The sequence below is a fragment of the Strix aluco genome, chromosome 6 (assembly GCF_031877795.1).
Source record: "Strix aluco isolate bStrAlu1 chromosome 6, bStrAlu1.hap1, whole genome shotgun sequence".
Lineage (NCBI taxonomy): Eukaryota > Metazoa > Chordata > Aves > Strigiformes > Strigidae > Strix > Strix aluco.
The window spans coordinates 42,311,647-42,324,418 of record NC_133936.1 but is presented as its reverse complement, the minus strand read 5'-3'; the positions used below and the strand labels follow the sequence as shown (position 1 = coordinate 42,324,418).

Below are 12,772 nucleotides of genomic sequence, written 5' to 3'. Positions count from 1 at the left end.
GCTAGATTCAGACTCTGTAACAAAAACCCCAAAAATTTGCTCCCCGCCCAACCCCTGTCACATGGCTTAGCAGAAATACCCTCAGCTCCCAGGTCCCCACACCTGTAAAACAAGAGAAAAATGTCTGCTTACATTGACTTGGTGTCTTTTGTAAAAAAGACACATTCTCTCTTCTTAAAGTTTTCTTGGATGAAGTTGACCAAATCCTTGAAAATAATTTTTAAAAAAGTTTACTCCTGGTAACTCATAGAAGAAACTTCAGAAATAGTTAGCATAGTTTAAACACAGAAAACTAGTACAAATTCACAAGTCTCCTTTCTCAAAGTGGATGGTGGAGGGCAACTAGAAAGCACTGATGGGAGTTGACAGGACACAAAAGACTACTAAAAATCAAAAACAGGTATTCCCAAAAACATGTGATATCAATATTTTCGTACCTATCAAGCACAATATATACTAAAGATGCAAAAGGTATGGCTTTCCCCTCAAAAAAAAAAAAAAAAAAAAAAAAAAAAAAAAAGAAATCTTGAACAGCAAAACAAATTGATGCCCTGAGTGAGTGTATTTTAATTTCAGCTTTTAATCCAAAAGACCCGCATAGAAAATGTCTTGCTTTTAGCTGTGGACTGTAGAGCATTTCCATTTGCATTCTTGCCCTGTTTCCAAATCACTTACAGCACTGACAATGTTCTTCAAACAGGGGTTAAGTGGTCTAGATACTGCTTAAGACTATGGCAAACACTGTTTCTTCACAAGTTGGGGGTGGTTTTTTTGTTGGTTTGTTTGTTGGTTTGGGTTTTTTTTCTAAAAAAAAAAAAAAAAGAAAAAAGACCTTAACGTCCTCTTGGGTAGGGGTTATTTTAATTCAACACAAAAAGACCCCAGCAGGAGACATGAACAACTTAAAGTCATGCTTTATGTGAGCTCAGTGGAATGCAAAGTCTCTCCAGCTCATTTAACCATTAACTCTCATATTAACCTTGAAACTCCACAAGCCAGGGGAACCTTTCCAATTTGGGAAATTCATTCCTAATCTGCTTCTGCAAGATAGGAAAGCAAAAAAAATTCTCACTTGCTGATAAAGGTTTGGAGGGGTTTTTTGTTTCTAAGCGCAGCTTGGGTTTGCAAACTAAGATTTAGTTTGGGATGAAAAGGGAAGACATACAGCTATAGTTTAGTTTACCATTTTTACAGAACAATTCTGGTTAAACCGCAGTTAAGAGGAAGTTATTCTAAGTAGAAAAGCATATAAAGTATAATATCCAAAACAAAGAAAATGGATGAGAACATAATTCGACAGTAAAAGCCACAATGATGCAAGACCAAAAAAATAAAAGGGAGGGGGAACCACTTGCTAAAGACCTAAGAGCTAGTCATTAGGCCTCTTGCAAGCCCATCAGAAGCAAAGAATCTGCCAATCGCTGTGATCAGCAAAACATTGAGGCTTGAAAGGGATGTTTAACATAATTATATGTTGTCTGCCTTTGCCATCAAGTTGCTGAAGAGGTTGGGGTTCTTCTTTACAGAGACAGAGGATTTGTCTCTTAACTGAGTGAAAAAGGATTTAAAACCAGAAGTGACTAAAACTGTACAATAAAGAGTTACAGGGATCAAAAGGAATGCAATACATCCTTAGATTTTCACCATGTCAACAAAGCACCACTACTGCTTGAAGGGCCACTAGCTAAGAAAACTTCTTCATAAAGGAAAAACTGACAAATCAATCATCCTTCTCCTGACATGACCTAATTCATAACCACTGTGGCCCACCCCCAAGACAGCCCCCAAGCTTATCAAGGAGATACTCACAGCATCACTGCAGGACACGTCTATGCTGCGAGACATGCTGGAATAGAGGAGTCTGGAACTCTCAAAATTGCCATTTCTTCGGTGTCGCATGGTGCCCATAGAAACCTGAAAGAGCATGGTGTAGATGAAGGAGCAATGGTCATTTCTTTCACTAGATAAAAACCAGCAAGGACACTTAGCACCCTAGGAAAGCAAGGGAGAGGTTATCTGAATCCAGCATAAAGGATTAGGAAGTGTATTGATTCCTAAAATGTGAAACTAACATCCAGAGAAAATATTTTCTCTTATTTCATACCACAAAGAGACTTTCCTCTTTCTTTCCCCACTCCAAAAAGAACCAAGCCAGCATGCTTTGAGAAAGGAACATACCTTCTATGCCATCCCATTCAATTCTTTGCCATATCTTAAGTCTCTTTCCCTGCCCATCTCTGGTGGTCATGCGCAGGACTTGTGCTATTCAGCGTTTATACATAAAATGAGTAGTCCCTAATCCAGGGTATTTACAAATTAAAGGGGATGTTAAGAAGAAGCATTTCAATCACAGAGAAAATGAACTGCAGTGTAAAAAGAAGCTGGTCTGGCAGTACGTCAGCTTAGAGAGGATGCAGCACCTGAACACTGATCCCTCAGGTCTCTGTCTACTCCTGTAACAAGGAGAGTCAACATGTGCGATTTGAAGAGCGAGTGGATTTAAAGTGTATTGGATCCAAAAGTTCACAAGTTACCCTTGGAAGCAGACACACCTCAGTTGCCCTCTAGAGCAGATGCCTGTATTAGACCTCCCTATCTTTGAAGGAGCATCACTTCATTTGCACCAAAGCACAGAACAAAATTTTATTTATGCTAACAGCAAATCAATTCCTTTTATGTTACTTTGCAAAATAATACTGGAAAAGATGTTTTCCTGAAAGGAAGGCTGGCAGCCAGCTAACATGGTGAGCTCAAATTCTAGTTCTCCTTCAACACTGTTTTATTTCCTGCCTTTTCCTCTCACTGTGCACACCGGGCTTGCCTCTCAGGTGATACTGCCACTGTATGGCAAAAAGCATCCCTCCCAGACACCAGAACTCACATTCTCCAGCTCTGATGAAGCATCCCTGTGTAAATACATGGCTTCTGAGATCCAAAAACTAGCAAGTGTGAAAACAGTTTACTTGGGGCACTCTTTATCACTGTTAAGTGATGAAAGAGCACAGGAAAAAACCCTATTCCTCCCACCCACCTTCTGTGTGCAATAGGAATGATTTAAACCTAAGAAAAGGCAAAAGGCTGGAAAGCGCATTTCATCATGGCTGGATGGCCAGCCCCAAGGAGTGGTGGTGAATGGAGTTGAATCCAGCTGGTGGCTGGTCACAAGTGGTGTTTCCCCAGGGCTCAGTACTGGGGCCAGTTCTGTTTAACATCTTTATCAATGATCTGGACAAGGGGATCGAGTGCACCCTCAGTAAGTTTGCAGATGACACCAAGTTGGGTGGGAATGTTGGTCGGCTCGAGGGCAGGAAGGTTCTACAGAGGGACCTGGGCAGGCTGAGACCAGTTGTATGAGGCTGAACAAGGCTCAGTCTGGGTCCTGCACTTGGGTCCCAACAACCTCCCGCAACGCTGCAGGCTTGGGGCAGAGTGGCTGGAAAGCTGCCCAGTGGAAAAGGACCTGGGGGTGTTGGTCGACAGCCAGCTGAATATGAGCCAGCAGAGTGCCCAGGTGGCCAAGAAGGCCAATGGTATCCTGGCTTGTATCAGAAATAGTGTGGCCAGCAGGACTGGGGAAGTGATCATCCCCCTGTATTGGGCATTGGTGAGGCCACATCTCAAATACTGTGTTCAGTTTGGGGCCCCTCACTCCAAAAAGGACATTGAATGACTCGAGCGTGTCCAGAGAAGGGCAACGGAGCTGGTGCAGGGTCTGGAGCACAGGTCTGATGGGGAGCGGCTGAGGGAACTGGGGGGGTTTAGTCTGGAGAAGAGGAGGCTGAGGGGAGACCTCATCGCCCTCTACAACTCCCTGAAAGAAGGTCCCTTCTCCCAACTAACAAGCAATAGGACAAGAAGAAATGGCCTCAATTTGCACCAGGGAAGGTTTTGGTTAGGTATTAGGAAAATTTTCTTCACTGAAAGGGTTGTCACACATTGGAACAGGCTGCCCAGGGAAGTGGCGCAGTCATCATCCCTGGAGGTATTTAGAAGACGTGTAGATGTGGTGCTTAGGGACATGGTTTAGTGGTGGACTTGGCAGTGTTGGGGTAACGGTTGGACTCAATGATGCTAAGGGTGTTTTCCAACCTAAATAATTCTATGATCCCATGATTATATGATCTTTTTTGACCATATCCCCACCAGGGGTATCTGGGATCCTCAGCCCTGAGGAATAAAAACAAAAAAACCCTTTCCTTTGAAACCAAATGGTGTATAACCTCTTCATGTCTCTTCATCTCCCATCACAATCTCTCCCTCAAATTTCAACTCTGAAACACCAAGCCAAAAGTGGCTTGTCAAAACACGTGCCACTGAGAGCTACAGTTGTGCTGGCCTAAGCCTTCCACATGGGAACTCTTCAGCTGCAGATAAATGTCAGGCTATACATACTTGCTCAAGGTTTCAGACAGTGGATCTGCCTCAGACCAATTTATTTCCTCTCGCAGCACTACAGAAAGGTGTCATGCTGTTTCTCAAGTAGAAGCTGAAGAAGAAAATAGAACACACTCCTTTGACGTTCATAATCTCCTTTACATTAATTACTCTAGTAGTTCCCATCTTCAGAGCAAGGACAGAAGTCTGGCAAGCTTTGCGCCAGATTCAGGAAAAGACTTCAGAGCAAACTAACTAAAACAGCTCATAACAGCAAAACACTAGTACGAACTGACCTCCAGTGAGGCCACCAGCCTGGTCATGCCCTGCTTCAGATCTCTAGAAGAGAAGCATGCCTTTATTTGCCCAGGAACTGCAAGGATCTGTGGAAGGAGAGAATATCTCTTCCTTCGAGGGTATCTGCTCAAGGGCCTTTTCAGTGCAAAAGGGGAAAAGAAAAGGAGGAAGCCATAAACTAGAACATGCAGAGAGGAAAACCTGACTGACAGACAATAAGGGAGGGAGTGATGAGACCTAAACTTGGTCAGCCACACTAATTGATAAGGGTATGTGGAATGTGGGAAAGTTTATTCCAGCGAGGTTATCTGACAGGACAGGCTTGTCAAATGAGATAACTAAGGAAAAGACAGAAGCCGTACACAAAATATACAGAGGCTCCAACTTGGCACACAAGCATTGTGGAAACAAAAGACAAGAAAAAATGCCTTGTCAGTCACAGTAATTGATGCGTTTAGCAAGAAACTTAATGCAAACTGGGACTTTGCAGCTGGTAAGAATGCAAACTTGAGGTTCAAGGATGGTGGAGGGGGGCCAGTGGAATCCTGCCAGCTGAGGAGGGGAAGGCAGACAGAGAGGAACAAAGGAGGAACAGGCAGAAAGGGGTATAAAAGGGGCCCTTTGCATGTGAAATGGGCCAGTGGCTTGTCTGGCTGAGCCCTGTGCCTGATCACTGCAGTCTCTCCTATCTTGTTAATAAATTATTTCTTAACTATCTGGGCAGTGGTGCTGGGCAGACAGAGGGGCTGTGCCGGTGCTCGAAGGATCTGCAAACACGTGTGCGCTTGTGAACCCCAAGAGTGTCATGTGTGTGCCTGCACTAGTGACCTCCCCTCTCCACTGGCCCAACGGGAAGGGTTCCATTAAAGGCATACAAAGCACTAGAAGCTTACCAAGAGCAGCCACGCTACTATTTCTGCTCATTAATTTCCCAAGACCATTTCAGGGCCAGTGGAGCCTTCTACTGGGCACCCACGAAGCGAGACCCAAGGAACGGCCTGTGAATCATTCAGGGACTTGGCTAACATCACTCGTTCGCTGACAGATGCAAGACCAAACACAGTGGTTCTGGCTTTATAGTCTGGGCAAACACAGTCTTGGCTTTATCTTCCCTAAGTATGCGACCATCCGTTGTCCACCCATAGGCCTGCCTGGCTTTTCACAAACCCTGCAAACGCCAAATGAGCCCAGGGTCCTGCATGTAACAGCCCCCTTCCCTGTATGACCCTGACTTCAGAGCAGATCAAGAGGTCCTGGTGAACAAGAATTCCTCCAGCAAAGGACTGGTAGCTCTCATATTGCATTTCCAAACAGGGCAAGCAAGCTACAGGACAACAGCTGACCTCGGTGTTGGGGTTATGACAGGTTTCACTCAGCACCCCAAACATTTTAGGATCCCTCCTTCCCTTCCCAGGCAGGACACAAGCTTGCACATTTTACCTAGTGCAAGGATGGCTTCCAGGCATGAGCTAGAAGCAGAGCAGCAGTTATGGAAGCTCTAGAACTAGTTCCTCTTCTAGAAAGACACAGTGCCAGAGGAATTTAGATGGCTACAGCCACAAAGCAATCATCCTGCCCTTTTGAAGTGCTAACTTTGGTAATAACCAAGATGATGGCTGAGAGAGCATTGTGCCTAAAAATACCAACAAAACAAAAACACACACACCCTCCACCATATCACTTATTTAACTGAGTAAGACTGGCAGCTGTGCCTTGGGAGACACGTTTTCTAATAACCCAGAAAGCAATCTTATAATTTCATAAGATTGATGTTTGGGGTAAATATGTTTTTAAAGCTATTAATTCAAGACAAAAGTTCCACGGGGAGGGGGAATACATTTTGGTCTGGATCCATACAACTTATTTATTGACAGAGTTTTACTTTACTTGTTGATTTGTTTAATAAGTTAACATGAGAAAAGTGACTATGAACATAACTGTACAGAGAGAATATTAAAAGGAAACAAGGGCATTAAATTATTCATTCAAAACACTAAAGGATTTCAAGTTTGCCTCACTGCTTTTGTAAATAATTGATAAGAATAAACGTGCTGCAAACAAACTGAAAATAGTTAGCAAGACTGCAAAGGAACCCTGAAAACCCTGGACTTATTTTTAAATTTAAATTCCGAAGAGCTGCATTGATACCACAGCGTTTAGCTGATATTTGTGAGTGAAGCTCATTAACTCCGTGAGTGTTAGAAATAACACAGCAATCGTAAATACTTTAAAAGATGTGACACAGCTGCAGTCTACGTAACAGGCACAGTTCATTTTCTATTGTATTTCCAACTCATTAAATATATAGGAAGACATTTTTAAAGCACTGACTGGCGCATTAAAGCATAACTTTCTTGAACTAACACATTTTGAGAGTAATAACCATTAGATAAACACCAAAATAATCCTCTAAAGTATAAGACTAATACTATGACTTCCACAGTACTTGAAGGAGCATATTCCAAAAAAATCTTCAGTTTGGAGGTGACTAAAAAAATAAAAAGTGACAAAATAACTAGTTCTAAAGATACTTTGATAAAGACTTTAAAAAACTTGTCTGCAACTGAAAAAGCAAGTCCAGCTTCCATTCTCAGAAAGCTTTCAGATAAACGTAACCACTATTTGCATTAACATAATTCTAGCAACAGGCTTTATGTGAAAGCTCTGAAAAAGGAAAGGATGTTGCCAAACTTCAGATGCACAGCTACCTCAGTTTCAGCATATTAAAAGTATATACTCTTAAGTACAGAAAAATCAACGATTAATCACATACCACTGTGGAACACTCACCAAAGTCTCCAGAATATGCCCCAGCAAGCCTTCTGAAATCATTACTCAAAGAGGAAGGTTTTGATATACTTCAGCTTGCAAAGCCCCACCTTTTTTATCTGTGTCATGGTTTCCTTTTAAGGGAGGACACGGAGGAAGAGATAATGCACAGGAGCAAGCAACAGCAGGATTACTCACCAATTAATAATGAAGGCAGGCATAATTGCAGCAGGGCACAGGAACTAGCAGTTGCAGGTTATCTGTAAGAGAACAGCAATGCTTCTGTCCCACCTGCTGCCAATGTACTGCAGAAACTGGTAACAGCACTGCGCCTAATTCATGCAATCAGCAGCACTATTAAAAAGCCAGGAGTATAAGAAAATGCTTGTGGGAATAAATAATTAGATTTTAATGTATTAGAAAATAATGAAATGGTTCTAAAATCAACACCTATTAATCTAATTTACTGCAAGGTTGTTGAAGCACTGGTGAGTACAACAGAGGGTTTTACAACAACTGATATTTTGACCCAACAAAAATCTTACTCTCAGTTCCTTAACTTTTTGGTTTGACACTCATCAGTGTAAAGTAATCTGGTTTTCTTCTGACCTTAACTTAAAACTATTCACTTTGTCAGAGTCATTTCTTTTGCTTCGATAGTCACAGTGGAGAGCCAGATTGTTCCCAGTCCACTCTCCTTGCAGAAAGCAGAGCTATCTGGTGTGCTGCTGGAGAACCTTCTACATCCTTTTAATGACCCGCTTTGGACAGATGTCACCACCCCACCAGCTCAAGCACTGCCCCATGATCCTATTTTTACTTTGCACTGCAGTCGATGAGCATGCAAGGAGAAAATACATCCAGGTCTGGAGGGCAGAAGCTTCTAATCCATAAGGAATTCCAGAGCAGCAGAGGGAAAGAACAAAGGCCATACTATTCAAAAGGCCCAAGACAAAACAAGTATGTGTTGTAATTAAAGATCTGCTGTTGAAAACACAACCATGAAAAACAAGCAGAGGTGTTTTGAGTTTCTGTTAATGGTCAAAAGCTCACAGTGCTACTTCCTGGTAATCAGGGGTGTCTCTAAACTGTTCAATTTACATTCAATGTACATTCTGAAGCGTGATCTCCGAGCATCCAGACTAGAGAACCTGGTGCCACGCACTGGGCTCCCTCTGCTTCCCCAGCTCCCAGCTTTTTTCCCCTTGGAAACCAAATGGAGGGAATGATGCACATTGGAATCTGTTCCCAGCATGCAGTCAGTCGGCTAGGACATGTAAGTGTATAACCACCAAAAAAGCTCAGCAAAAGTACTTCTGTAGCTTTTGCAAGGGCAGGAGTGAGAAGCCCCAGACGCACTTTTCTCTGCAGTCATGGTGAGGCAGGTATTGCTACTCTGCAGGGACCTGCAGCATGAGGAGGTTAATCAATTCCGACAAGTTATTCTGCCAAGAGGCACTGGCAGAAGAGGGAACAGAGCTGATTTTTCCAGCCTGCAGCCTGGCCTCAGAGCAATCCTTCTGTCTGTAATGGAGATAGCTTTATTTACCTTAAATCTCTTGTTACCTTGGCATATACACATCTGCATTTGCATGAGTTTTCACTTAGGGGCTTACCTTTACACTGCAGCATCTAACAGCTCTGTGTCTGCTCAACAATACATACTGCACACTAGCAATTAATGACTTATGAACAGGCAGCTGCCATGCACTCCATTGCTCCATTTTCTTTCCTTCTCGGCTGGGTTATCCAGTTGGTTCAACTATGAAATAAGTAGCAAATTGACTGAAGCAGTTTAAACATTAGATGTTACTAGGATCACAAAATGAGAGGCACACAAAACTAAGTCTTAACTAAAGCCTTAACACCTGTAATTTCATACACATCTCCCCACTTCCCCTGTCCTTTCAGAGCTATTATCACATGAAGCCTCCCTTAAGCTGATAGGAAAAAGCGGTTAAGAGTTTAAACTACTGGAGGCTATTTCAGTTTGCATTTTGTATGCTGTGCGCTGCCAAACTGACACAAAGTTATTTCATTTCCTCACTCAACCTAGACCCAATAGTGTGGGATGCAAGTTCACCATCCATGAGAGAAACTTTTCCTAGAACAGCATACACCAGGGACCTTTTATTTAAGTCAGGAGGGACCACCTGGCCTCTACCACATGTGTGTTCAGCCCAAAGATGTAACTCATCCCAGTGATCCACCACTCCTAAGAAACATACTGAAACATATCAAAGACTTGCAGCAAATCCTGAAGGGGAGCTAAATTGCTGCTGTACTATCATCCTATTTCAGAAGAACAGAGTTTTCAGGGGCAGGCAGTAGCAGTATGGTCATGCATCAACATTACTGAAGTACCAAACGTGAATCTTGATTGTGGTTTATACCTGTAGTAAGTTCCTTAGTCACCACAGTGTGAAACCAGTCTGGCTGATAACTCTCAAGAAGAGAAACTAAGGAGTACGTAATGGGAGCTCAACCATCCCTTAAAAAAAGTAGCTGCAGAGTTGGGGAACAAACCCTCCTGCCTGGTCCTATTATGTATAGCAAACCTGGAGAGCAGACAGATTTTTGGAGCCACTTTATAACTCTCAAGTGTAACAAATCCCCCCGTACCTCAAGTAAGAAATTTGGCACCCCAAGCATAAGTCAGAGATGCTCTCTGAATGTGTCCGGAAGTTTTTAGTCTACCTGGGCAAAGATGATCAATATTTTCCAAAGACAAGAGCTCCTCCACTGGCAATAATTCACACTCCCCAGCATTCCTGCATTCTTGGTCTGAGAACACACATGCAAGTATTCCAGACCTACAGTAATTATACCAAGTGATAGCAAATACACTAATACTTACCGTATTCTGGCAAAATCAGGTCTGTTTCCACTGGAGAGATTTCAGTGAGAATTTGCCAAACTGCACAGAATTTGCTGTCTTTCCTAATTCACAGAAAGTATATAGCACCAGTTTTGGACTAAATAGAGGTGAATATTTGTGAAGAACAGAAAAGGTGTTACTGTGGATCCTGGCCAAAGAGCTATATGTGTTTCTATGATCGGTGAAGTAAAAGCCCTCATCTTCAGGATCAGCATTCAGACCACCAGTGTTGTTACCTATGCAGGAATCAAAATACAACAAGCACTTGTATTACTGAGAAATGGAAGTTCACATAGATATGAAAACATTTTCTATTGTTCTGAGAGCAAAGACTGTACAGAAGAAAGGTGCTTCCGCACACGAATAAACCTTGTGATCCTTTAACAAAAAAAGTATAAAGCAAGAGAGCAGATTTAAGACAAATGGTGCCTGAAGAGCTACAGGGATTTCTGAACCCTGCAGCCTCCAATGAGCAGAAAGCCAAGTACTATAGAATTCATTTCAGTGGTTGGCAGTAAATTACTTTCTATCCCAGGACCTATGAGAGCATAAGAGGGGCTTTTTTACTGGTGAAGGCAGAATTGACAGTGCACCTGTGCAGTTAACCGATATATTAATTTTCTTGTAAAGTTTGCTTTGTGGGTTTTTTTTTTTAATTTGTTTGTTTGTTTAACTAAGTTAGTCTCATTTCACCACAACTAGTGAAATTTTTAATGCCAAGGAGACTGTCATGGGCTGACAGCATTAAAATCACCACTACTGGCCATGAAATCCTTTTTTAGGAACAAATTTGTTTCAGCTAAGCTTTGAGCCACCCATTATTAGTACACTGTTTAAAGACAATGGCTTACTAGAGGTTTGTATACAGGGATTCACAGCATAGCCACCACAGAATTCAATGGCTGAGGGTGTGCTTGGGCCATCTGTTCCCACCTGAAACTCAGAGAAGAGCCCAAGCAAAAATACAGATGGGTTTTGCAGCACTATCGAAGCATGATGGATCAAATCGTCAATAAGGTGAAATACTTATTCTGTTAAGTGCTAATTCCCTAGTCTAAATTCTCCCCATGGATCACCAGAAAGAACAAAATGCCAAATACTGTTGTAGAACGGCCAGGGTACTTACTAATTACAGAAGCTAAAACAAAGTGTTACATGGAGATTCACAAAGAACATTTCTATCCCAGAAATCCCTCTGGACTTATTTTGCTTTGGCTGCAAGCTGTTAACACTGGTCCTGCTCCTGAGCAGGAAACAGACACCGATGCCGTTGCACACAGAAGCTCATTTACTGTGTATGACCTGCCTTCTGTACCAGCTTTTATTGCTTGCTGTAGTGACCCACTTTTTTCCTTTTTATCCAAACTGCAGAGACTCACCTTGAGCAGGGGTAACAGCCTGTGTGGCTCCTTACCCTTTTTATGTTGCGACGTTGGATTCATAACCACTGGGGAGAATAAAACTGTTTCATCATGTTTCCAGCTAAGATACTGCATTTCTCAACAGAATTAGAAGAGGAGGGGGAGATAGCAATGAAAATTTTTAATTGTGAACTATGAGATAATACTTTAGCACTTCTCATCCTCAAAAGCACCTTGAACATAGCATGAGCACAACAAACCTAGGAAGACCTAAAGATAATTATCTGTCATTTCAACTCCATGTGCTTTGTCTCTCTACCTCACCTGACTCCTTAAACACCCAGCTGTTCTCAGAAAAGGCCAGAACTTCCCTATTTGTGTCTTTTACCACTTCCCAGCTCTGGCTAAGGAGAACATCTGAAGCTGCTCCATGGATGGCAGGCCAATACTCTAGCAACAAGCACCCCACAAAAGCATTGAGACAGAGCAGAGGAAACTCTTCAAATCAAGCAAAAGGACAAGGATAGACTTCCTCCCACCTCCCCCTCCCTCCTCTTTTTTAGGAAAGAAAGGGAGAGCTGACTCCTATTTCTCTGTGTGTGGGCCACTGGGATGCACCTACCAGACACTACAATAAGTCTCTTCCAGATAATACAGGCAATTTGTTGGCTTAACTTCTGGGTTATATTAAAGCTCAGTAAAATGAGGAGCTGCAGAAGGTATTCTTCATTGCAAGAAAGGTCAGCAAAGCTATTCAAATTATACCAGAGTCCTACCTGAATTATAGGTGTGGTAAGTCCCATTATAGTACAACTTTGGCAACAAAAACACAGATAGCAGAGCTCCTTTGGGGTTTGGGTCTTTAAAAATCTTGGAAAAGCCTAAAGAGCACTTCACAAAATTTCATAAAAGATACCCAGCTCCAGTGATTCTTACTCATTTTGAGTGGAATTTCCACCTGGCTGCTCAAGTCACAAAGGTTTTAATATTAATTACTGAAAGCAATTTTGTTATTTGTAGCCATTTGCCTTTCCAAGGCATGTAAGAGAATATTCAAATCTACAATGACACACTAAATGGCACACTAAAGAGA

The 12,772-nt window shown here is 42.3% G+C and overlaps 1 protein-coding gene across 2 annotated transcripts in view; it reads right to left on the bottom strand.

The window, feature by feature from the left end:
- The window catches only part of TRPM8 (transient receptor potential cation channel subfamily M member 8), a 53,098-nt gene extending 45,369 nt beyond the window's left edge, over window positions 1–7,729 (bottom strand). The window contains exons 1-3 of one of the 2 annotated variants that reach the window (XM_074829820.1): window positions 7,639–7,729; window positions 1,810–1,914; window positions 133–206 (exon numbers count right to left, since the gene is read on the bottom strand). In XM_074829820.1, the coding sequence (XP_074685921.1) occupies window positions 133–206; window positions 1,810–1,908 (173 nt within the window). In that variant the 5' untranslated portion in view covers window positions 1,909–1,914; window positions 7,639–7,729. Of the gene's footprint in view, window positions 1–132; window positions 207–1,809; window positions 1,927–7,638 lie in introns of those variants that run through there. The other variant, XM_074829823.1, reaches the window with a different exon arrangement.
- Between the last annotated feature and the right edge of the window lie 5,043 nt (window positions 7,730–12,772).